The 23,049-nt window shown below is 37.9% G+C and overlaps 1 protein-coding gene across 1 annotated transcript; it reads right to left on the bottom strand.

The window, feature by feature from the left end:
• Positions 1 to 4,547: 4,547 nt before the first annotated feature.
• Positions 4,548 to 23,018, bottom strand: NTS (neurotensin). The gene is made up of 4 exons (XM_019514821.1): positions 22,724 to 23,018; positions 17,574 to 17,635; positions 8,768 to 8,989; positions 4,548 to 4,920 (listed from the first exon to the last, which is right to left on the bottom strand). The coding sequence occupies exons 1-4, from the start codon at positions 22,791 to 22,793 to the stop codon at positions 4,774 to 4,776; spliced, it is 501 nt and encodes a 166-aa protein (XP_019370366.1). The 5' UTR covers positions 22,794 to 23,018; the 3' UTR covers positions 4,548 to 4,773.
• Positions 23,019 to 23,049: the final 31 nt, after the last annotated feature.

The raw sequence follows: 23,049 nt of genomic DNA, 5'->3' as shown, positions 1-23,049 counted from the left end.
AATGAGTGGAAAAAAGTAATATAAAAGCTTCATCTTCAGTTGAGGGCCACAACTTTGTTTGCCTAGGGCCCAATAAAGGGTTAATCCAGCCCTGTCTACATAAGTGAACAAGGGGGAAAGTCAGCTTAATGTGCGCCAGGTTATAGTACAGTCCCAAAGTGCACAAACAGTAGAAGACACAACATAAAGCCTCTTTATCACCATGGAATTGTGCACCATTCTGGCTGAAACCATCCAGGTGAATGCATTTTATTTCTCAGGTCTTTTCTGGTGTGTTGCTAAAGCTGTAACAAATTTTCATCTGAAATTAAAAAGGCTTTTAAAGAATTTTTGTTAATGAGCTTCCATACCACCAGTCTTAAAAATTTAAGTTTAGAAAAGCCTGGACTGTAGAACTATGGACTTAGTTATTTGTTTTCTGTTAGTTTTCCATAATTGGAGATATGTATTTTTCCATGTCAGTTTTTAACGATAAGCTGTCACTTTTTTGTATGTCATGTTACCTATCTCACCCTGCCAAAAACGTATTCCAAATTATAGAGAACACTTTGCTGTCTTGCCACATGCTCACCTTAAATAACATATCAGAATAGAAAAAAATAAATATTATCTATTTATTATATGGAAGTTTTGTGACAATGATGGCAAAATGGCTAATTTCAACTCTCCTTATCATTCTTTTCACATTTGGGGGCCCAGAGGTTAGGCAGTTCATAGAATATAATGAGAAATAGAATTTAGAAAATAGAAAATATTCAGCTGAATTGTCAGAAAGGTCTGATATGGGTAGGCAGTTGCCTGAGGGTCCATTTGAAAAGTTTGAGTATGAGGAGAAAATAAATATAAAGATATGAATAATGGATTGGACACATACCAACTACCTGAAATAAAGAGTAGATGTCTTTTTTCCATAGAGAAGTATACAGCAAAAAGCCACCAAATCTCTCACTAAGCACAAGTTTGTTAAACAAAAAATAAGTAAGAATAAATATTTCTAAGTGCTAGGCTGACAATATGAATTAATCACCTTAAAAGACATAAATAATAACCCAGTTCTGAGTTATAAAAAAGAAAAAAAGAATGAATGAACTATGCCTTAAGTATTCAAGAAGCTGGGTTAAGTATGACTTGCAAATGCCTTCGTTCATTTAAACCACGTTTGCTGATATTCAGCTGTTGATGTTGCAAGCTAATTTTTATTCCTGACTGAATTTGCATGGAAAAGCTCTAAGCTTTAAAAGGCATAGTTTATGACAGCTTTTGACAAACTTTTATCTGAGTGAATAGCATAATTGTAGTATATTTCCTGAGTTTATTTGCTGTATTTTCTTCGCTTCCAGTTTACCTTTAAAATGCCAAATATATTTGCTTCTGTATCCTCACTGACTAACTGAAATTATATTATATGATACCATTTGTGTGGCTAGCTCAGAACTTTTTCCATTCACTCTTCTGATTTTCTGTCAGGTCCATAAAAATCTTTCTTTTTTTTCCTCCTATCAATTATTCCTTCAAAGTCTTGTAGAACTGTTTAATGCTATTCCTTAATCACTTGCAAGTGTATGAGTTGAACCATGGGTGACTGGTGTGTATTGAGTCAGCAACTGGGGGGGGGGGCCCCCCACAGCTGATCTCACTCAACAAAGAGCAGCTGTGCCACTTCCAGAAGTCCCGCGGCCACTTCCAGAAGTGGTGCGGCCGCTTTTGCTTGCGGCCCCACTTCCCAGCCAGCGCTCAGAGAGGGGAACTGGCACTCCTGCCTAGCCCCCTGCCCATCACCTAAACAGGGAGTGCAGCCTGACAGGAGTGCAGCAGCACCCTCAGGGGGTGCACATGCCCCCCCATGCACCTACTACACATTGCCACTGAGTTGACATAAATCAATTTGAAGTCCATATCCAAGACCAGAATGATATATTGTTACAGTACCACAAGCATCTGACAACTTATGGAAGAGAATATCGGTGTCAACATTCAAAATAAGCCCCCTTTGAGGTAATAGAAGGTACTATGAGTACACACCTTCAAATAATCTGAGAGAATTCCCCAAGTTTATTTTCCTGGTAGAAAATTACCCAGAGATGCCTGAATGGACATTCGAATGCCAAGTCCTTGAAGAGCAGAAAGCTTGCAATGATGACATTGTGCAGCTAGGGGACCCCTGTGCACACATCTCAGCATGTTCTGCAGACTCTCTAAGTCTACCCAGAAATAGAATAGCAGCAGTGCACAGGGTAACACTGATTGGCTGACCCAGAATTATCAGAGCCAGTCTTTGTCTCACTGCAACACAATGTGGGACTATGAAGGGTGAGTTTTCTACTCTGCCAAACTGGAGCAGAGTCCAGTGAGCAACACTGTCTCCTTGGAGAGAATCAGGAGCAAAGTATCCTGCAATGCTGGAAGACTGTGAAGTGACTTCCCTCAGAGGAAAACACAAACAGACATTCACTCTCCCAGGAGAATTTTTCCCAGGTCTGATTTAACCCTAGTTGTTCCCAGGAAATTTTTTGTCCTAGAGTGGCCATTTTTGCTTTGGGAGAAAAATATTGAACATCTGCTCACTTGTGGCTTCTCCTGGGAGAGCAGTGACTATCTCAGAAAAAACTGTTTGTCTGTACATGGTCAATGTTAGCAACACTGTTTTTAATTCTTATGAATATTAGAGCTGGTTAATTTTTTTAAATAAAAAATTAGCCACCTTTGCTGAAAGGGTCAGATCCACAAAAGCACATAAGTGCCTAAATCCAACTGAATGAACCACCCCTCTTTAGGTGCCTAATCATATGTAGACATTTAAGTTTAAGTCAGAACAACTACTTAGCTATCTCAGGGACAACATAGATGACTAAGTCTAGGAAAGAGTTTCAAGCTGTGAATTCTGCTTTTACATAAGCACCTTACCAAGAGTCTCAGGTAGTGTCTCAATTTGGGGAGAAACTTTAGCATTCCTACTAGCTAGGCTAGGCAGATGACCTAACCACCCAACCTTATCCCCACTCTGTATGCTAGCTGTTGTGATTCCCATTACTGGATGTCTTTCTCTTCCTGTGCCATGTTCAGGAAACTTTAGTATCTAACACAAGATTCTGAATTCCTCCCTAGATGGAAAAAGTGTAAAAGTTAGGTGTGGATGAGCTGACTCCTATTAAATCTAAATGATCTAAGAACCTAAATCTCAATGAGTTTCAATGAAACTTGGGTTCCTGGCTTAGTCACTTTGTCACCTAAGTCACTTTGAAAATTGAACTTAAGTTCCTAAAATAGTAAGAAATTGTTTAAAACGTTAACTTATTTTGGGTGTATTGCCCATTGCTATTTAGAGGTTCCCCAATTCTTCCATATATTAAATAAAACGAACCTCTAAGACAATCTATTCTGCTTTGTTATTTCTGGTCAGAAGACATATTGGCTAAGTATAGACATTTAAAAAGCCTGAGGCAGAATTAATCTAAGTTACACAGTTTTCTGTAAGCAGTGTAGGTTAGATCAGTAGCAAACAGAACACATGTTCACCCTTTGGTGAGAAGTGGCATTCAGGATACCTGAGCTGGCTGAGGCCAGCAGGTTGGGTGTACTCCTGAATGCCTCCCAGCATGCCCTGCAGGCTACTTGAACTGCAGGCAACTGCTGAGCACAGCCAACCACCAAGCCACCCCTTATTGACTGCTGGGCAGGAAGCACTAATAGAGAGCAAAACTGCCCATTAACACTATTTGTTACTTCACAGGTGATTGTTAACACCTATGGAGTCAAGAACAATGGGTCATTAATGGGCCATTGATTCCCTGTGAGGAAGGGAAAGTGGTGGGGAGAGGGGTGGCAATGTCCCAGATTTCACACTGGCCCATAAGGTGACCCTAGTCATGACTCAGAAGTAAGCCAACTTGAAATAGGAGACCACTGTGATTAGCTCAGGTTGTATCAGTGGCAGGAAGTGCTTAGGTTGTATAGCAATCCTAAGGCCTACTGACACATACTGTGTGACTCTACCTGAACCTGTTTGTACTTTGCACTGAATAGTATACTCTGTCACTGTTTTCAGACATTAATAACCATAACCAAATGTATAATGACTGTCCCTCTAAATGACACTCAGTAGCAAATTGTCTCATTTTTCCCCTAGTTGAATTGGTAGGCTGATGGGGAGTCTGTAGGGTCCCTACACCAGGGACTATTCTACCACTGACTGCCTTGGAAGCAGAGATAATAGGATCTGTCCAACCTCCTTCCATACAGTTAAGAATGTAGTGGGGACAGTCATGATCTAGCCCAATAGCATTATGGCAGGAGGTTTAGAAGACATGAGAGACTCAGCTTGAGATGGAATTTACAGAGCTTATAGGTTTCCTGTTACACAGCTAGGAAAAATGTAGGAGGTTCAGCTGGATGCAAAGCGCTGAGGCAACCTGGTGTTTGAGGTGCTTCATTAAGAAATGGTATGACTATCAGGCATCTTTATGGATAACTTACCTGATGTAGGTAGGTGTGTTTTAAAAAACAGAAAAAATACCAAATATTTTGAAATCTCAATTCTGTACAATACATCATGCTTAGAAACTAGATTTATTTGCAAATGTATTGATCGAATTAATCTGAAGTAGGAAAAATCACATTCAAGAAACAACAGTTGCAAAAAAGACACAGTTATGTTATCATCTTGATAATTTTTCATAGTATATTTTTCACACAAATATGATTTTAGATTTAAATAAGTTACCCATAACACACAGTTACTTATAAACTAAATATACATTGCTTTCTTTTGCTGCCTCAGTAATATGAATTTCTCTTAAGTATGTATGGTCTTCTAGCTTTGTTCACATGTAGTTGCCGTTTCAGAATATAAGGGGTTTTCCTCTTCATGATATCTTTCTCTTGGTTTGAATTCTCTGGATCAAAAACTTCTTGCTGAAGTAACTGTAACATATGAATAGAGACATTATAGAATCTATTTTTCTTTAGAATAAAGAGAAGCAGCAAATACATAGACTAAAACAAGTGAAGTAATTAATCTGGTAATTAATTAAACTAAAAGAAAAATAATCACTAGGTACATTTGTAAAAATACATTCTCTTGACATTCCCACTGAGGAGAAAAAAATATCGCAATGCTTCCCAGAAGTGAAAATAACATATCTGTAACCTATTTAAAGATATGTAAAGATGCTCCAACTGCCATAATGGCCATAGCAGGAGCATTCATGTTGTGTCCCCCATCAGATGCCAACAAATCTGCTAAATTCTACTAAATACCTTGTAATCAACGGATCAGTTCATGCCAAGAAACTAGACCCAGTTCTAAATGATAGTAGTCATGAAATAACAGGATGTCTAAAGCCAAAACAACACCAAAGGATAGCCTGTACTTACTAGTCAGTATTGCACCACCTGATATCAGAAGAAAGGTAGCAAGCCAAAAAGAAATATCAAGGCAGATGGAAGACCATAGGCATCCACTCTAGTCATACAGAATTAACTAAACAGCTTAAAGCATGAAACAGTTTTCTGACCAGTTTTGCACTGTTGGACATGACAGCTGACAGGGCATGAATCAGGTTATGGAAACAAAGATTATGCACAATCAGGTTAGGTAGGGGTGTGTGAAATGGGCCATATTCGATTGGGATTTGGATTCGACCTGAATTGGGGACAGTGATGTGATTCGTTGATTCCGATCACTGTCCCTGATTCAATTCGGCCGAATCCAAATCTAAAGAATTGATGCTGATTTGGTGAATCAGCGATTTAGCCATAGACACAGCTTTAAATGTTTATTCTACATACCTCGAGGTACCAGGCGTGGCTCGTGAACTCCGTGATGTGGGTGTGGATGGAGCGTCCCACAGGAGCACAGGGGGGCCCCTGGCATGCTCCCCGGCAGACCCAAAAGTGGACCAGATGTGCTTCTGGTCCACTTCCAGGTCTGCTGCAGAGCGCGCTGGGGAGCCCCCCGCACTCCTGTGGGATGCTCCATCCACCCCAATGTCTCAGCATTCACGAGCCACCTGGTACCTTGAGGTATGTAGAAAAAACATTTAAAACTGTGTCTCTGTCCAAATCACTGAATCTCTCTGAACCAATTTGGAGGGTTCTGATTTGATTCGGAGAGATTGAAAGGTCTCCTGATTTGATGTGGATCCAGACAATCAGCTATCAAATTAGGCTAAATGTCTGCCAAATCGAATCAGGGACTGAAGCTTCACACAACCCTAAAATCAGGTGCTCTGAAATGGACTTGGGACCCCAGGTGGATGTTCCCAGTGGGGCTGATCTAGACTGGCCAACATGGTGATGCTTGATTACCTGCACACATACTGGAAGATCAAAAACAAACATGATGGAGACTGGATGGTTGCCTCACTGGGGTCACTTGACCCCAGGTATCTTTCCTGCATAGTGCAGGGGGGTTGGACCCGATGATCTTGTGAGGTCCCTTCCAGCCCCTTACATTCTATGAATCCATGGTCAAATGAGGCTATTCTCATTACATGAATATATGCGAGTCTGGTGAAGTGCAGACTATGGAGCACCTGCTCATTTGCCCACTCCTTGGTGGGCCCTGTATGAAGGAGGACTTTGTTATAACAAAAGAAAGAGACATTGTTTGTGCATGATTCTGGAAAAAGAGCATCTAATTTACGGGAAGGACATAAGGAGAAGAAGAAGAACCTGTTTAATCCTATTAAAGAGTCAACCTCAACATTTTAGGACAGAAAAACTGGATGAAGTCTGGTTTCTATTGAAATGCATAGGTTTTTACCATTGATTTCTATGTGGCAGGATTTCATTCTTAAATTTTCAATATCTTGTTCGTAAAGCTTCCTGCTGTTTTCATTCTCATATAAATTATTGTGATCTAAGATAAAAATCTGAAGAGATTCTGGATATCCTAGAAATATTTCTATATTTACACTTCAAATACCAAGTGAAATGGGAAATAGGTTAAAAGTCAAACAATATTCAAAATTATTTTTTCAGTTTTGCATGAAGGTTCAATTTTTATTACAACATCTTTCATCCATCAAATTATTCACATGACTAATACCTGAGACTACTGTTACTCTCAGGTAGTACTTCTCAATAACCTTGGTGGTATTGGTAATTTGATAAAAAAGTCCTGATTTAAAGGACTTTGTAATCAATCAATAGACATTCTCTAAATGATTTCAATAGTCTTTAGAATAGGCTTGCAATAAATAGAATCACCAGAACTTGTCTCATTTACTCAAAGGTACTATATTGTTCCTTCTCAGCAATGAAGGTCACTCTCAAGCCTACTGCAGTCGTCTTCCATTTCACTCCTCCCTTTCTTTTTTATAGCATATATAATATTTTTTTGAAATCCTTGACCTTAATACTAATCTACATCAAAAAATGCTCTTTAGCCGTAGCTTCAAGCACCTTGAAACTGCTGGGCTTCAGCTACTTGAAAGTCTGCCTGTACCCCTTTGATAAAAGGACTGTCTCATGGTGGAGAGTGTCAGTTCTACAAGTAAATCCTTTGCACAGCTAAATGTACAGATGAAAAAGAGTTTGGGGGGAAAAAGACCCAAAAATGCAGATTGTTGCAGTTATTTTTTAATACGGTCTCAGCTGCTGCAAAAGAAAACACACTACTGAGGTTCAGTAAAACGTATGGGATAATTCTCACCAATTCTGCACATAAGGGCAGAGTAGTTGAAAAGACTGGGGAGTGGAAAAAGAAAGTAGATCTAAGCCCATGATTTTCTGGCGTAAGATCTTTCCAAGGGTGCATGGAGGTGCCACACAATAATAGCACTTTTAGATATGCAAACCTGATTCACAAGATAAATTCAGAGACTTCATATAAATGTGACCTGTTGTGGTCTTGCTGAGTTGTTTCCAACAGAAAAAATGCTCTATTATTTTTCTGTAGTCAAAAATGAGTAAAAGCTAAGAGCTAGCATTTTCCAATGGGTGCCTTGATTCTAAATGTTGAGAACCACTGTTCTATGTCATATTTATATGCTCCCCATCCAGGGGCATCTGTTCTTTAAAACAGCCTTTGAAGTAACAGATTGTAGTTCTGGTGGAGAAGGCCTTCTGCTAGATGGTGCTCACCTTGGGAATACACTTTCCCTGAAACAAATACTGCAAATAGATTACAGAGCAACCATGAATTAGGCCCAATAATATTTCAAACACACATACATTACTAACTTCTGTTTTCAGTTATACCAGAATCAACCTGGAGTAACTCTTCTAAATGTTAAACAGGTTTTGACTCTACCATGATGCTCATCTTTTATGCGTATGCTTGTTTTTTTGGAATTGCTAGAAATCATGGAAAGGTTATGTAGTTAACATTTTACATTTTTATCTGCGTCTTCATTCTTAATCAACCCCAGCCCTTAAGAAATTATCCATATTCAAAAGTGGTTCAATGAAACCATGTTGGTGTGCGTGCTGTGGTACATGTTACCAGCCCAGAGATCACGAGTTCAAGGCCACAGCAGAAGCATCCATAGCATGGCTTATTAGATTCAATGAATCTGAGAATTCTGCTAAATGCCTTGCCAGAAGGACATGAAAAAGGAAAGGAGCCTTGTTGAAGAACACCAACACAATGGGAGGGGAAATGGAACCACATGTGTAAAAAGGAGCTGTTTGGAACAAAGTGCTCAAGTCTCTGGGAATGTTCATGTGAAATAGATAGGGGTCTCAGGTTTAAAAGTGTCACTTGGAATATAAATAAAGGATGAATGTATGTCAAGTAATGTGCATTTTCAACATTTTGCTTTACCTCCCAATGCTGAAAAACTCGACTGTGGCAAACTTTTTGGAGCTGGTATATTGTCAGCATTGCTTCCAAACTGAAGCTGTCCAGAGCAGCAGGAAACTGTCTTGTAATGAGATCATCTTCATCAACCTCTGAGGTTTCTTCTGCTTGGTTATTTATGTTGTTTATCATATTGCAAATATTTAGCAGGGTCATTTTCCAGTAAGGAAGTTTTGCCTTGTTAATCTGAAGATACAAATATAAACTAATCAAAAATATAGAAATAAAAATGTAAAATACAATATTTTCATTAGCAAGAGAATATGACATTATCAAGCATTTCAGTGATAATCTGGGTATCTGTTAATCAACACAATATTAAGTCACTAGTTAAGGTGTATTGTAATTAGGGAAACTTATTCATTAAATGTCCTAAATCTAATTCATCAATACCTTGCACCACGTATCATCACCTGCAGTATTAAAGAGCTATCAAACTGGAATGGTAATATAACACTTTCACTTTTTACAGGTATAAAAATGACTATATGAAGTGCAAACCAGTGGAAAATCAGGCCTATTCTCTGAAGACTTGGTGTAGGGAGCATGTTGCAACTTAATAGGGCTGATTCCAAGCTACAAGATTTTAGGCATTAGGATCCAATTCCCCAGTTCAAAACAAATACCTAAAAATTCCCTGTGAAAGGAAATGAAACTCCAGCTCCGTGCCAGTTTGGCTCGTGGACTACAGAGGAGCCATGGACCTGGTAACTCAGATCTGTAACACCAAGGCAATCCACATGAAGAGATTCTCCAGAACCGTGAACTCTGGAAACCATGAAATATCAGGTTGCCAAGGACTCATGAGCTTGTATGCTATGACTACAGAGGTTTCAAGGTGGTGAGGAACTAGAATCGTGGAAGAAGAGCTGTCCAAATAATGAACCCTTTTTCTTTTGGTGACTAAACTGAACATTCAGAAAAGAACTGATTTGGGTCAACATAACATGTATTTTATTTCAGGTTTTCTGGCTAAATCAGATTTTATTTAACCTCCAAAGGAATATTGTGTCCATTTTTTGTGGGGATGGAGGGTGGGGGAGGGAAGGATATGATTTAGGCCTTGATTATTTTTACACACATATTCAAAATTAAAAGTCTATTTATTTCTGTAAATGTGAATACAGAATAATTTTCTGATTATTCTGAAATGAAACATTTTATTTCATTTCAACATTTTGAAATGAAATATTTGGACATTTTAAAAAAACAAAACAAAATCATTTTGGGCCAAAAATATTCATGGAATTTGACTCAAATTTGCAAATATCTTGCCAAAATGTTCTGAGAAGTTGGAGTATTTGCTTGCGTTTTGATTGGCAGTAGGTGCTTCCTCCTCCATTATGTTTTTCCTTCTCTTCATTCATCTCTCCCCTCCCCGCTTCTTCTTCTTTAAAACTTCACCCCCTACCATCCCACCCCCAGCGAAGAAAGCAGTCTGTTGAAATAACAACTGGGGACATACAAATTCACAAGCCCAGACAAAGCACAGGATGAGCAGTAATTTCTTGTTCATTGAGTCAATGAAGCCACCAAATGTTGTACCCTGAAGGGTGTACAAAGTATTATAAGTGCAAAATTTGTATACATGAATGGATGTATACATGAAAAGAAGGGTGTAGATGGTGTGGTGCATCATCCCATATAACACAACACACATTTTGCTCCACGTAATAAGAAACTAAGGCTATATTAATCCATTTAAGATTGAAGCAAAAATAAATATAACTTTATTGGAATGTACATTAAATTACCATATGTAATTTGCTACATTATGTATTAAAACACAAATTAGGCAAAAAAAATTCAAAAGATGATGTCTCTTTAGTCCTGTAGTCATTAGAATTAAATGTACATCCCTTTCACATTCAGTAAACACCTTGACAATATACTCAATGCTTCCCTGAAAGTTATTTCCACACTTGAGATAATGTTCATCTGAGGTAATATTTCCATGCCTGAATTCATATTTTTAGTTAGAGTTAAAAACAACCTACAGGGCTGTGAAATAGGAGGTGCATGACCAAGAGCAGCTAGCAGACTGCAGAAAGGATAGCTAAACTAGGGGAACATTAAGATAATTTGAAAAAGGAGAGAGGGTTTTTAACACATGTGGAATGAAGAGTTTAGAAGGAATCAGGAAGATTATGAGCTACAAAGTCAAGTAACTCCCTCTCTGCTTCCTGAATAGAAATGCTGCTGCCACTGAGCTTGTTTTAAACTTTGGGTGGACCAGCAATCAAAGGAGAGGGGAGGTGCAAGTACACCACTGCAACCCCTTGGATTCACCCCTTATATTAAGCCATGGCATGGTTAGGTAAGTGTGTGGTACTGTATTTAGTTAAGTGACAGTTAAACATCCCCATAACTTTCTGCTTCTTTGAGGCACCTTCCTGATGGAGATGAATACCGTACAGTATGTTGATCCTGTGTTTCCAGGGGAAATAATTAAGATAGAAACTGACAAGGGGAGCTGTATAAACTAGCATCTCTGACGGAATTTTTTTTAAGAAATTTCTTTCGGACTTTAGTCTTCTTTCAGCTATAAACGTGTTTTTAAGTGAGCATAATTTAGACCTTTATTAAAAGTACCTTGCTTCTGCAAATTCCTCATAGCTCTCTTAGGTTCACTGATCAAAAGTGGTACTTTGTTTTTAATCTGAAATGTCAATTCATTGTAAATCACTTGAAACTTGTTTATGTTTTGTTTATTAAGGGCTCATCTGTTGCTCCATCCAGATGATATAATTAGGCTGTTAAATTATTTGGAAGGATGTGACAGGTTCAAAATAATAACAACCTCTTTATTATATGTCTGACTTAATTAGGAGGATGTGGATTAAAATATGTGGAAAATGTCCATTTCAATTTCAAAATCCTCTTTGGTTTACTTCTAAATATTTTTCTATTAAAATACTGAACATTTCAGCAAAATGATCAGCTTGCTATACACTGTCTTTCACAATATAACAAGAACTCTTAGTATTTTTTATTAAACTAAATTGTAATAAAAAAACAAATTATTAGGGAGGTGTGTTAATTTTCAAGTCACCAGTTGGTTTTGCTGGTTGCATCTTCCAAGCTTTTACACAAAGAATGATGATTTCAACATATGGGTGTGTCTTGGGAAAGTTGTGGTAGTCTCCTGTGCAGAGCTGTGGTATCTTTCGGGTCTAAAGTATGTAACTCTATCCTAACTGGTTATTTCACCCTTAAAAAAAACATTTTTGAAGGCATTGGTAGTATATGAATGTAAGAACTTCTGGCCAACTCAAGTTAACTAGTTTTCTTACTGGCTAGACCAGAAAAAGGCTACTTTTGTGCGGGTTCAAAAGTGATAGTCTTTGTAGTGTTATCTGTAACACACACCTAAAATACATTGGTACAATAGATCTGATTCCCACTTATACCACATATGTCAATTTAACATCTTTGACTTTAGTTTAGTGATTCCTGGTTCGTGATAGTGTCAGATCATGTAATGAGTTCATAGGTCTTTAAGAATTCACTGAATAAGTTAATTGTCAGTTAAGGGCCAGGTATAGAGATTACACTTTTACTGGTATATGTTATTGGAAACTGGTCTATAGCCATAACCGAACATAAGTTTGGTACACATGGACTAGTTTAAAAAGGCAGAACCAATCTAAGATTTGCTCCCTCCTCCTCCACCCCATACCAACGGGTGAATGTGTGTTTGGTTCACTACTGATCTAAACTACACTGTTTACAGAAAACCGTGTAACTTAGAGCAATTCTGCCTTTGGCTTTTTGAATGTCTCTACCTAAGCCAAGAATATGTATAATTTTCCATCAGGAAGTTCTCCAGACAAAGTCCAACCACTGCAGAGGGCAAGCCTCTTTCTCTACAGTAATAGCAAGTGTTAAACTCAGGTAAGTTTATTTATAAATTATATGAAATATTCAATAATACTGTGATATACAGACTTGCATTTTGGAGTTTAATAATTCTGGTTCAGTTGCAATGCATGGCATATTTTCCACAAAGTTCTAACAACAGTGGCTAAGTGTTCAAGATACGGTTTGGAAAAAGAAACCATGCAGGAGATGAAAGCACCAAAGGCTAAAAGAACGGAATTAATATACTGAAGGTTTTCTTTTTAAAAGAGAGAGAGAGTCTGGTAGTGATTTGATATAACAATGGAGGTTTTTTCAGTATGGATCTGGATTTGCGATTTCTTGATGATGAATTAATGTAGTGAATCTGACATCTGGGTCTTCTAATAACAGTATTGAAAGTTGGTGAGTGCAGAAATGTTGGCCTTTTTTCTTACCTTTAATATATTTCAGAATACAAACCATAAGCTAATATTCTTTAAAATATATGCTAAAATGGAATTTTCTTTGTTTGAGACTGATGACTATAGAGGACTGGAGAAGACCATTAGTTATACCCAAAAATTGGTTCCATGTTAGTTGCTTTCTTTCCATTTCTAGTTAAATAATATTGGTTGTGTACACATGTACTAAGGTGACTTAAAATAAGCCACATTGGAATGTATACACATACAGCTCCTTGACACGATGGCATCCATCTTGTGAGCTAAGTCAACTTAACTAATGTGACTTAAGATAATAATATATCATCTTGTATGATGTTTAAGTCAACTCTTCTCCACATACGTTTGTATACTGTAACAGTTAAGTCAACTTAACTTTAAGTTGGCTTAACTGTCAGCAAGTTAATGTGTGTGTATTCATACATTGTGCAGTATAAGTAATGCTACTAGCTGACACATCGATAAATCTTCAATACAAAAATTTGATATTAAAAAAATACTTTCAGTTTCTTGCATCCTATACCCACTTCCTTAAGAAAGAAGATTATTTTTTAAATGAAATAACAAATAATGACTATATTAAAAAATCAGATGTCTTGTACCAGAAGCAGCTTATAATGCTGGTCAGGAAATTATAGAAGTAAAGCAGTATCTTACAAGTTAAGCCATTTTGGTGATTCCAGTCCATTTTGAACTTTACTTCTTTCTCCGCATCATGAGATTTTACTATTTAGATGTTTCCTCTTTTGTTCAATGGGATGCTGGGCTATACCCAAAATATTCAGCTGCAAAAGGTTTGAAACGTCTCTATGTTAGTGCTTATATGTATCCCACTGGTGTAGTATCAGAGGTGCCTTCCAAATATTTAAAAAGGAAATACCAATAAAAGTATTTTCTGTTTCCAAAAAGACAGGTTGATGAATTTTGTACCAGTTGGTGTATTGTACAGAATGTATTACATAATGAATGCGTGTGCAAGTTTCAGATTTGGAGGTCATGAGATCATGAGGTTTTTGCTACCATAGATATTGGGCATCCTAGAGCAATGAGGAGTTCCAGAAAAGACCAAGACTGCTGACTAACTTAATAGTCTAAGAACTAGCACCTTGACAGCAGAGCAAAGTACAGAAAAAAACATTTTCTTCAACCCTTATTCTAACAGCCCCACCTCAGTCTTGCCTGGGTTTGGGCTGTTCTTACTTTAAGTACCAGTTTTAGCTAGGCATTGAGAAAGCTATACATTGTTGTTGTTTATATATTATGTCAAAGAAATAATGGGCACATCTATACATATCACTATGGCAATGTTGTTACTGCACCGTCTTTTAGTACAACTTTTTGGAAGTAGTAAAAGTTGGCACAGTAACACCCCATATTGTGCCATGAGCACTGAACACAGTTATTTTTAGGCACTACATCACCATAGCAAAACACTATCATGGAGGGAATGTGTTGGTACAGCAATGTAGCTGCGGCACTGTTTGTGACCGCTAATGCTACGTTACCATAGTGCTTTGCTATGGCAATGTAGCATTGTATGTAAAGGCACCCGAAGAGTAGTGATTTTCTTGCATCCTGATGACACTGTATGCTTCTTTGTTTCACTACATCTCCCAAATTTTAAGTGAGATGGGAGAAAATATTGAACCTTAAGAGATTCCACAAATGTGAATTCCAGAGGCAGACAAACTGTTGTCCATTAGCAACCTTTAAGTTTGGTGTTAGAGGAAAGTCTTAAACCATTTCAGAGAACTCCTATTTGATCCCTTCATCTTCTCGGAAATGTGGCAGAAGTGGTTATCTGTGGACATGTGTACACATGCACTTTACTGCATGTTAAACTAACTTAATACACAGTATAGCATCACTGACTATACCTGCACTGAAATTAGTGTACAATAGATTAATTTACTCTGGCGTAGGATACTCCTGTCAGACACAGGTACTATCCTATGCTGCAGTAAATAACTGCACTTAAATGTCTGTGTAGACAGTCATGTCAGGATTAGTTTATTCCAGTTCAAATTGAGCCAGAGTATATTCAGTTGCATTAATTGCATGTGTAGGTGCACCTCACTCTATCAAATGGTGCATATGGTCATTTAACAGGCCTTGTTTAACTAAGAATGATCACCATATTCTTGGCATTAAAGATTTGTTTTAACTTATTTAGTTTGGGGGCAGTACTCTCAGAAGTCAATAACATAAGTGTTTTATATAAATTGGGAATGATACTGCATGTTTTAATGCTGTATTATTGTCTTGGAATATTAGGACTTGGGCTTGTTCTGGATAGGTCCAGGAATTCACAACATGTCTGTGAAGAATTTTAATGGACATATCTGGAAGGCCAGATGGTATTAACTTGACTGATCAACTACTCTACTATATGTGTAAATCCAGCTTTAAAAATAAATATATTTACTTTTTCCTTTTAGCATTAAAAACCACCAAAATTCTGAGAACGTAGCTGGTTAGACTTCCAAATTCAACTGCCAACTCCATGACAATTTCAATTAGTGATATATAACAGTAAAATCCTCAGGTGTAATTAGATAGCAGGTGGCAGGCATCCAGTTTAGAAAGACTGGTTAGGCATGATATCCTCCACCCTGAAATGTGCTCACATTCCTTTACACATTTAAAACAGGCAATAGAATCAAAGTTGTGTTCTGATGAAGGACAGACAAGCATAACCTGCTTTAAAAAGGAATTTACCATTCCTATAATTGATTACCATGCTGATATTTCATGCAAAGTAGGACTTTTGTAGAGTTTCATCAAATCTTAACTAGGATGTTGTTATTATGTCCAGGAGCTTGAGACTGCCACGTTGTCACTATACATTAAGTCAAGCATTTCTCTACGAGCAGTTAATTTAATATGGCAAGTATACAGCATATGAACTCCTGGACAGAGGAAGAGTTAAATAACAAGTTACATCATGCAATACAATGCATGACTGTAGATGAGAGTCATACTTATGTTGTCAGAGATATCTGTTTTGGCACATTTTAATCAACTGCTAAACAAATCTTTTAGCAATTATGTTGTATAGTAAAGGGAGGAAGAAACACAGGGATGGATTCCAGCTCAGCTGAAGTTAGTAGCTCGCTTCCCAATCATTTCAATGGATTTAGGATTTTAGAGAGAGGCAGAAGTAAGCACTGCTTATGAAAGTGTATGCATCTATTGTTTAGTCAGTCTATAAGGTCTACAGTACCTTCTGCCTTTAGGACTTCAGCCAAAGTCTTATGGGGCTCAGAAACAGATTTCTTTTCAGAGCATTCCACACCCAAATGGGTCTCAGGAAAAGAATCTCCATTAATTCTTTATAACAGAAACAAAACTGGTTTCTGTGGCATCTGGACCTTGTTATCTTACCAGTTAGAAATGTAACAGTTACATATGAATACATAGGAATTGCCAGACCAGGTCAAGTCAAAGGTTGCTTTAGTGTGATCTCGTCCCTGTTGGTGGCTGATAACAGAGGTTTCTAACAAAGGCTCAGAGCGAGGGGCAAAGATTCTTGACAAGAGCAAATATAGAATAAACCATCCACAATGAGATTTCTTCCTTAATCCAGCAATTAGGATTTTATATGGTTAATTTTTACTGAAACCTTTCATAAACATTTCATATTATTTTTCTGTTGAATTTCAAAAAAGTATAGATAAACTCTAACACCTAAAGAATCTTATTTTTATTCCATTCTAGTTTAAAAACATATTTATCGTGGAAGAGTTAGACATGTAAATACTCCCCACATAACTTGTGGAAAACAGTGATACCACTAGTTTTTGGCTACCATCTTCTTAAATGCATATGTTCAGCTGTGAAAACTTCACTTACGTGGAGCCAAGAAATGTATTACATCCTGTGTATTTGGGGGGATGTACGGGGTGTGTGTATGTGTGTGCATGCGCAAGTGTCAGGCGCTTTAATCACTCACAGAGGAAACATTATTCACTGGATTACTATTTTTGTGGCTATTTGTCTCATATTTTTCTATTAAAACTATTACATTATTCTTAAACCAAAATTGACATCTGTTCGTAACAGCTTTTGTTTTCTGAATATGTTAATTTTATATGTATATAAAAAGTGTGATAAAATTTCATTCATGGATTGGACTTAAGGTTAATTTAGCTTTCATCAGACATAATTCTATTAGAAACACATTTTCCACATAAATTTGCCTCACTATATATGAAACACAATCTTACTGCTTAATGAAAGTGTCAATGTTACAAGTGAGAGACCCTGTGAGAGACCCTTTATTTTTTCTGTGTCACATCAACACCTTTACATTTCCTTTGAACCAGAAGAAACTTTTGCTCCAAAGTAATGTCTTGCATTGAACTTTTAGGTCTAGACCATGGGTTATTACTTTGTGGAAAGACATCTATGTTTGTAATGAGAATTCATGTGCTCTCTACCAGTCATCTAAATGGGAAGAAAAGAATTACCTTTGATGTATACATATTGGTCAATAAATCTGCTTCTAACGCTTTCATTTCCTCCTCTGAATCTGGAAATAAATGAGAAACATATGTTTACTATTTCAGCACAAATCAGAGGCATTTGATTTCAGCATAGAGAATTTAGACATATCATACTAGGAGTTTTTAGACTTAAATTACAGTAAAGAAACATGCAAGTATCTTGCTGTCTTAAATTATGATCTAGAAAGAATGAGTATAGATGCCTTAGGTAAATGCATCGCAAAGTAATAAGAAATCGTAACTGAAGTCACCCAGCAGTTTTTTCAGAGCTTTATCCAAATCAGTGGGATGACTGGCTTACAAATTTGTCTAGCTGTGAATCAGGTTCATAAACTGCAGTCATTTCAATATACCATTTCCCCCCTCTCTTTTCATTTTATGCTACTGTAACTTCTTCACTCATTTCTGTGCCTGAACAAAAGTATTTGTCACCCTTGTACACTGTGAAGGCTGGTTTTTTAGTTGTACATCTTATTATATTTTTTAAGATGACAAGAAACTTTAAGTAGAAGTTAAAACATCAATTAATGGCAGTTAGAGAACAAGAATCTGATTTCATAGCAGTCATTCTGACAGTGAATTTATATAGACAAGAATTTGGCATACTGGTATTTAATAATATTTCTGTGTGATAACGTTTAATTGTAGTATAATCATTTTTCCACTAATCTGCCCCTGGACAGATCAATACTTCCATTATACTTGACCAGAAAAATATTTTAGATGAATAAAACAAAGTCAAAATAATTCTATTCTGGGCTGAATTACATGAGACATAGTTGTTCTTTTGAAAATATGATAGCCCTCCTAAATGAAAGATGAAGATGAGTACATAGAGCTCATTTAAGACATCTATGCATTTTTTCCCTAAAAATATCAGTAGTCCATAGCCAATAGATTAACTTATTTAGTTAGTTTTTGAAAATAACTGAAGAGACACTTAAATCACATTGACAATGCAATTTAAATATCTACAGTCCTAGCATGATCTATGTGTTCTCCTGTAGCTGTTCTTGACATCATCTGTTGACCAAGTTTGTTTGTTCAGATTCTCCTATAGGGAGGTATCAGCCAATATAATACTCCAAGGTAATTTTAAACTTTCCTATAGCAACATAAGGCTGAAAGAGACATCCTAAGTCATCGACCCCAGTCCACAACTATCAAAGGCAACCACATCGGGTGATCCTTTTTGACAAGCTCCATTTTAAAAGTAGTAAGGTGGTTTTTCTCCTGTGTGCAAATAGAACATGATTGTTCTTATAACTAAAAACCTTTATGAATTTCCAAGCTAATTTTATTCATGGCCAGTTTATAACCAATTCTCCTTTAGTTGAAAAGGTCTTTTCTCTCCTGAATGTTAACAAGTATCTGATGTATTTGTTAATAGCAGAATTTTCTCCTCTTGGCATTAGTTTTGTTAGGCTAAACAAGCCATGTTCTTTTTTCTCTTTTTATATGACTCTCTCCTTCCTCCTGATCCTATTGCTCATGTCACCCTTCACTGTATTCTAGCCTGAATTCATCTATTGTGAATAGGAATTATCAGAATTATACTGACTATATCAGATGAGGTTACTAGTGCCTTCTACAATGGCATTAGTACTTCCCTATCTCCACTGGGTGTACTTTAACAGATGTATTCTAGCAAAAGTGTAATGACATGGCAAGGTGCCCAGAGCAGCTTCTGCACACAGAGGCAGTGATGACTTCCAGTCACTGCTGCTTCTGCAAACACAACCATGAAGTTTGAGCAAAAGCCGGTTTTTCACACATCCCCATCCCAATCAGCACCTGGGGCAATTGCCCCTGTCGCCCCACCCTAATATCCCTGGTTTGCATTAGCCCTTTTTAGAGCCACATTACCTGGGTGATTCACAGTCCACTTTTGATCAATGATTACTCCTAAATTCTTCTTGTTTTCTATTGTTTTCAGTAGATGAGTACAGCAAGAAACTCTTGTTAGTTGCTAAATGCAGGACCTTGCATTAAGTAGCTCTGAATTTCATCCCGTTTCATAGAATCATAGAATCAATGAGTTGGAAGGGACCTAGACAGATCATCTAGTCTGACCCCCTGCCATAGGCAGGAAGGAGCACTGGAGGTGGCAGGGGTCATAAGACCCCAGCCAGGTGCTCCTCTTGAAGATTTCCAGGGAAGGTGAGAGCACCACCTCTCTGGGGAGCCTATTCCAGGCTCTGGCCACCCTTACTGTGAAGTAGTTCTTCCTAATATCTAACCTAAACCTACCCTCCCTCAGCTTGTGGCCATTGTCTCTGGTGACTCCAAGGGGGGCCCTGGTGAACAGACTTTCCCCGAGTCACTGCTGGTGGCCCCTGATAAGGTTGTAGGCAGAATTTCTATTACACTAGTCCTCAGGTCTTGCCATGCAATTTCCCGATTGCTGTTCATATTAATGTTGTCAGGCTTTGAATGAAAAAATCAAACAAAACCTGTCGCAAGACCAGTCCTTGAGAAACTCAACCAGTAACGTCCTTTCAGCCTTTCTTTCAGTACTATTCACTGTCATCTTGGTAGTTAAAAGCAGTTAGTTTCCTATCCAGCTTTACCATTATTACCAAGAACTATATAGACAGGCTCTTGTTTGGACAAGCGTGGAGTTTATATTTATACCAAAATCTCAAACACTGCACAGAACACCTAAATCTTTCTTCAATGTGCCAAGCAAAGAGAACAAGGAAGCCTGGTATGTGTTACTTGGGAGACTATTCCTGGTTCAAAGTTTGCTAAGGTAGGTGACCTGGACTTACAAGTCAGTAAAAAAAAGAGGCAGAAGGAACTGATGCAGAGAGCACAAGCATTGGGAAGGGATGCTGGAGGAGCTCAAGGGAGATATATTAATGGGACGAAATTATGGAGAGCTTTGAATATACATTTTGATTATATCATACTGTATTTTTTCAGCAAAATGGAAATATACAGTTTGTTTTTCCTTCCTATGATTAGCAACTTAGATGCAGTATGATATTTAAATTGTACAAGAAGATATGTTTCACTTTAATGTAAACCATATTTTCAAAGGAAAATTAAAATAAATGATCTGTGTCTTAATACTGTAGTCATTAACTTTAGCAAAAACTGTAGAATCATTTCCATTCTGAGCTTATTTATCCTCTCTCTCAAGTACAGATAGATTCTGCCTTATTTCCTGTATAGTAAATGACCATTTCAAGTACAGTATATCTAATCCTGCTGAATTAAAGCTTACTTCCTCTTGTTACAAGCCTTTTCTGATATAGGGGTAAAAAGTGATATATATAAACGAAGAATTGTTAATATTATTTTATTGTATTGTAAAAAAAAAAGCAAAAAAGCAGGGGAATGAATTTTGCATATTGACATTAATCCAAAATTCTCTTCTCTTTAAATAGGAGCAAGATCAGAGCCAAAGTTATGTTGTTGGCTGTGTTTTTCTTGCATTTTTAAGCATTTTCAAACATCAGTGCCTACTTTACTAATTATACTTTTCAAAAGGTTTCTTTAGCATTCCTTTAATATCTGGCTGGGCACAACACAGGGAAATGTTACTAATATAATACTGAGAATTTTGCTACCTGATATAAAAGTTCACAGGTGGGAAATGTTAAGCTATAAAATAGATCCCAGTATTCCTGAATACACTGTGACGTGGAGCATTAAAAAGGTAAGTGTGAAAGTTATTTGCATGTGTACTCTTTTAAGGTTTGTCTCATGTTATTTTATTGTATAGATTACAGACTTATCAAAATGCTTTAATACTTGATTAACACCGCTGAAAGTTAGCAAGGTTTTGAAATCATTTGTACTGCCTGCGTGTATGCATGTATAATAACCGTTACAGAGTGTTAGTTTTATGAATACATGCATCTGTACCATTTTGCAAAGGAAAATATAAAGCAAACAGCAATTATTGTGTTGCATACAATCTGTCATCCTCTAGCTATATCACATAATTACTCTTGGAAGAGAAAGAGATGACTTTATCTCCCCATATTGTGAGCTGGGTTTGTACTGATGTAACCCTGCAGCTTTTCATCCCCCAGTCATTCGGCAGCTACTGATGGAGGTGATCTCAGTATACAGAACGCACATCATTGGTTTGGTGCGGGACACATTAAGGCTTCTCATGAGCCGTAGGATGCTTCAGAGATATAAACCAGGTATATTTTCAGCATTCATTAGCAAGTGCATGGCCCCTGGTATATGTTTCTAAATCACTGAATCATAGAAAGTAAGGGTTGGAAGGGACCTCAGGAGCTCATCCAGTCCAACCCCCTGCCCAAAGCAGGAACATCCCCAACTAGACCATCCCAGCCAAAGCTTGGTCTAGCCAGGTCTTAAAACCTCCAAGGAGAGAGTCCACAACCTCTCTGGGTAACCTGTTCCCGTGTTTTACTATCTTCCTGGTGACAAAATTCTTCCCTTGCAAACTTCCTTTGCTGCGACTTGAGACCATTGCTTCTTGTTCTGTCATCCTGGTATATGTTTCAAAATGACCCCAAAAGCCCCTTGATATTGCTGCTGTGTGAGACTGGGTGAATATAAAGAAAGAAACTAATAGCAATGACAGGAAAACTATGCCCTTCAAAACTTATTATGAAGGGTGGCTCCTCTGCAGATACAGAAGTATGAGTCTGGAGTTAACTGAGCCCCTTTCTATTGGTAAAATCCGAGGGTGAAATAGCCCTTACAGCCACTATTACCTGAAAATGACTAGGTGCATTTTAAACTAACTCCCCTCTGAAATAACCACCAGAAAAGGAAGAATAACTCCCTGTCCACTAGGTTTGCCAACTCTGTTTGAAACTATTCGGGGAGGTTTCATCACATGATGCAATGACATCCATGACTTTGTCAGGAAGGCAAATGCACATTGCTATGACATTTTAAAAACCCACCGGGCAACTGCGTAAGTCAGATTCAACTTTTAATATGTGTTTTAACGAATGCCCAATCATTTATTTCCTGCGTGCCGCTCAGCAGTCTCCAGGAGATGTCTCTCTAAGCCCTAGGGACTCCCAGGCAATCTTGGGAGGTTTGGCAGCCCTAGTGCCCACGGGGGCAGCTGGGCACAGACCCCACCCTGCCCCAGGAAGTTGCCCCGCATGGCTTACCTGAGCACAGGCTCCAGGAGGCGAAAGCCAGCAGCATCATGCACACCAGTTGGATTCTCATCCTTGCCATCTTCTGCCCTCTAGAAAGTCAAGTCCATAAATACTAAGAAGAGATGGGAGAGGGAGAGGGAGAGGGAGAGGGAGAGACAGACACAGAAAGACAGAGAGAGAGAGAGGCGAGTGCAGCTGCTGCTTTGCCTTCAGCTGACTTGGAGGTGTCTGAACCGTCGGGGGGACCCGGACCATTGCCTGACTATATAAGCAGGGCTGTGATGTCACCACAGGACAGCGGTTGTCTCTTAATGAAGCACCCTCCTCCGCCCCCG

Source organism: Gavialis gangeticus, unplaced genomic scaffold, assembly GCF_001723915.1.
Source record: "Gavialis gangeticus isolate Ggan-Ray unplaced genomic scaffold, GavGan_comp1, whole genome shotgun sequence".
Lineage (NCBI taxonomy): Eukaryota > Metazoa > Chordata > Crocodylia > Gavialidae > Gavialis > Gavialis gangeticus.
Note: the sequence above shows the minus strand (reverse complement) of the source record. Positions and strands in the feature narration are given on the sequence as shown.

Excerpts from the sequence above, each read along its gene's own strand:
- NTS (XM_019514821.1), bottom strand. The coding sequence starts at position 22,793 with ATGGCAAGGATGAGAATCCAACTGGTGTGCATGATGCTGCTGGCTTTC. Across the intron at positions 17,636-22,723 it reads CTCCTGGAGCCTGTGCTCAG|ATTCAGAGGAGGAAATGAAA; the intron begins GTAAGCCATGCG and ends ATTTATTTCCAG. Across the intron at positions 4,921-8,767 it reads GAGTTTTTCAGCATTGGGAG|TTACTTCAGCAAGAAGTTTT; the intron begins GTAAAGCAAAAT and ends CATATGTTACAG.